Genomic DNA, 2,012 nt, shown 5'->3' on the forward strand with positions numbered 1-2,012 from the left:
AAGAGATGCTCGCAGCGCGCAACCGTCTGCAGAAGGCCGCATGACGAGCTGATTGGTCAATTGGTTTGAGTTCGACCAATCCCAAATCGTGCAACGCCTCGACATCAACCAATGAGGTTGATCGAGTCATTGACAGCCGCGCGCCACGACAACGGCGAGAATGCGACGCCCGCTAAGGGCAGCGCGAGCAAAGGCAAGGACAGCTCCACAGGAGTAGCCCATCTATCTATCTATCTATCTATCTATCTATCTATCTATCTATCTATCTATCTATCTATCTATCTATCTATCTATCTAACGACCCAACTATCCTTGGCCGACGCGCAATTGGCGACGCTCTCGAGCGCCTTTTCGAGAGTGCGTCCAAGTGCAACGACTAGCAGAATTCATGTGCATGCATGCGGCGTGCCACTAACGTCCCTCGGATTGTGCAAGGGCTCGGCTATCGGACCACTGCACAGGTGCGTTGATCGAAGAGGCAGCGGAGTACAATCGCCGTGCGATACCTCGGGGCGTAGCGGCTGCGCCGGATCACTGCCTCAAAGCCCTCGCATGAACAAAGGTAGCAGTGGCCAAACAGTAGACCTTGGCACCGGCGACGATCTATTTCTCCTTGTGGAAGGAGGTCCTCTTGCTCGTCTGCTGCGCTAGCATCATCTCAGGGACAGAGGTGCTGGGGCAGCATCGTTGCGTCGTCGAACTTCACCTTGTCGACGACCCATGGACGCATAATCTGTATGGCTGAAGGGTAAAACTGCAGTAGGTCGACCGCATCTTCACCGGCTATAGTAGCCCGCAGCTTAACCCGACAATTATAGTCAAAGTGGGCAAATTTGGTCGGAAAATTTACAGTACGTAAAATCCTCCCTAGCGTCAATTTGACACCGCAGAGAGCTGAAGAACGCACAAGAGAAGAAAAAAAGGGCAAATATACGTCTGTTTCTAGGTCTTTTTAGCTGTAAATTCCGCCTCCATGCGTTCCATGAGGGACTCCGATGGAATGGAGCGATGGGATTTGTACTTCTTGACAGCAAACTCTGCGAGATGCGGCGGAAGCCCAGCTGCGTACACCTGCATGCAGCAATGACAACGCCGCTCGAAGCGTTGAACATGCTGCAGAGGGACTTGAGCGAGAGCCGCTGAACCTGTTTCGTGAAGACTCTTGAACGTGTAGTCGTAGTGTTGGCGGCAGTAGACCTATACATGCCAATGAAGACGACGAACACAAGCCCGAGGAGCAGCAGCATCTTCCAAACCGTGAGTCCGTTGTTCAAATGCGCCTCGAACCGCGCGTTCTCCGAGTCGAGCTTGTCGAAGTTGGCCTGCGCGCGGTCGGCGACGCTGCTGATGAGCGCCGCGTCGTCTTGCAGCGATTCGTCGTAGCTGTGCCTTCAAGTGCTGTGTCATTTGGTACATCTCCGCCTCCATCGCGTCCTTCTCTTCCTTCGAGTGCTCGGTCGAGGCGCCTCCTAAGCCCGTAATGCTAGAGAAGGGGTCAGCGATGCCAAAGACATGATGGATATGTACCCGAGCTTCTCGCGCATGTCCTTGAGCGAGGTGGTTGGCTGTTCCGGCACGGGCGAGGCGCCGAGGAGATCGTCCAAGTCCTCGACGAGGTCGTTGGTGTCGTCCATGAGGCTCGCGTTCTGCGCGTCCCAGCCGCTCTGTACGTGCTCTTCCAGCTGCGACAAGAACGAGTCTACGTGGCTTTTTGTCGGCGGCTCGGCAGCGCGCTCGATTGCCTGCACGCGCCGTCGCCGCAAGACGTCGGGTGGCGGAAAGATATGGTCTCGTGGCGAAACTGGGAATGGAGATCGCCGAGGACGCCGACGAGCTCGTCGCACTCGGGCGTGCAGCTCAGGCTCGGATCCAGCTCCACGTGCTTGAGAGCAAACTCGACGTTGCGGCAGTACTACATACAGATGCTGGACCATGGCATGCGGAGTGGGCGGCGTACCGTGGCGACAGCCTCGCTCGACGTGCAGGAGGTCGACGCGAGGAAGCGCCGGGAC

General features: G+C 56.4%; 1 protein-coding gene across 1 annotated transcript; it reads right to left on the reverse strand.

Moving 5' to 3' along the window:
* Positions 1-1,069: 1,069 nt before the first annotated feature.
* On the reverse strand, positions 1,070-1,973 carry SPRG_18745 (hypothetical protein; the record flags this gene model as incomplete). The annotated part of the gene is made up of 5 exons (XM_012358187.1): positions 1,070-1,161; positions 1,198-1,389; positions 1,528-1,662; positions 1,704-1,912; positions 1,958-1,973. Coding segments are annotated over 5 exons (644 nt in total), but the record flags the coding sequence as incomplete, so codon positions are not given.
* Between the last annotated feature and the right edge of the window lie 39 nt (positions 1,974-2,012).

This window comes from Saprolegnia parasitica (assembly GCF_000151545.1).
Source record: "Saprolegnia parasitica CBS 223.65 unplaced genomic scaffold supercont2.1426, whole genome shotgun sequence".
Taxonomy (NCBI): Eukaryota; Oomycota; class Saprolegniomycetes; order Saprolegniales; family Saprolegniaceae; genus Saprolegnia; species Saprolegnia parasitica.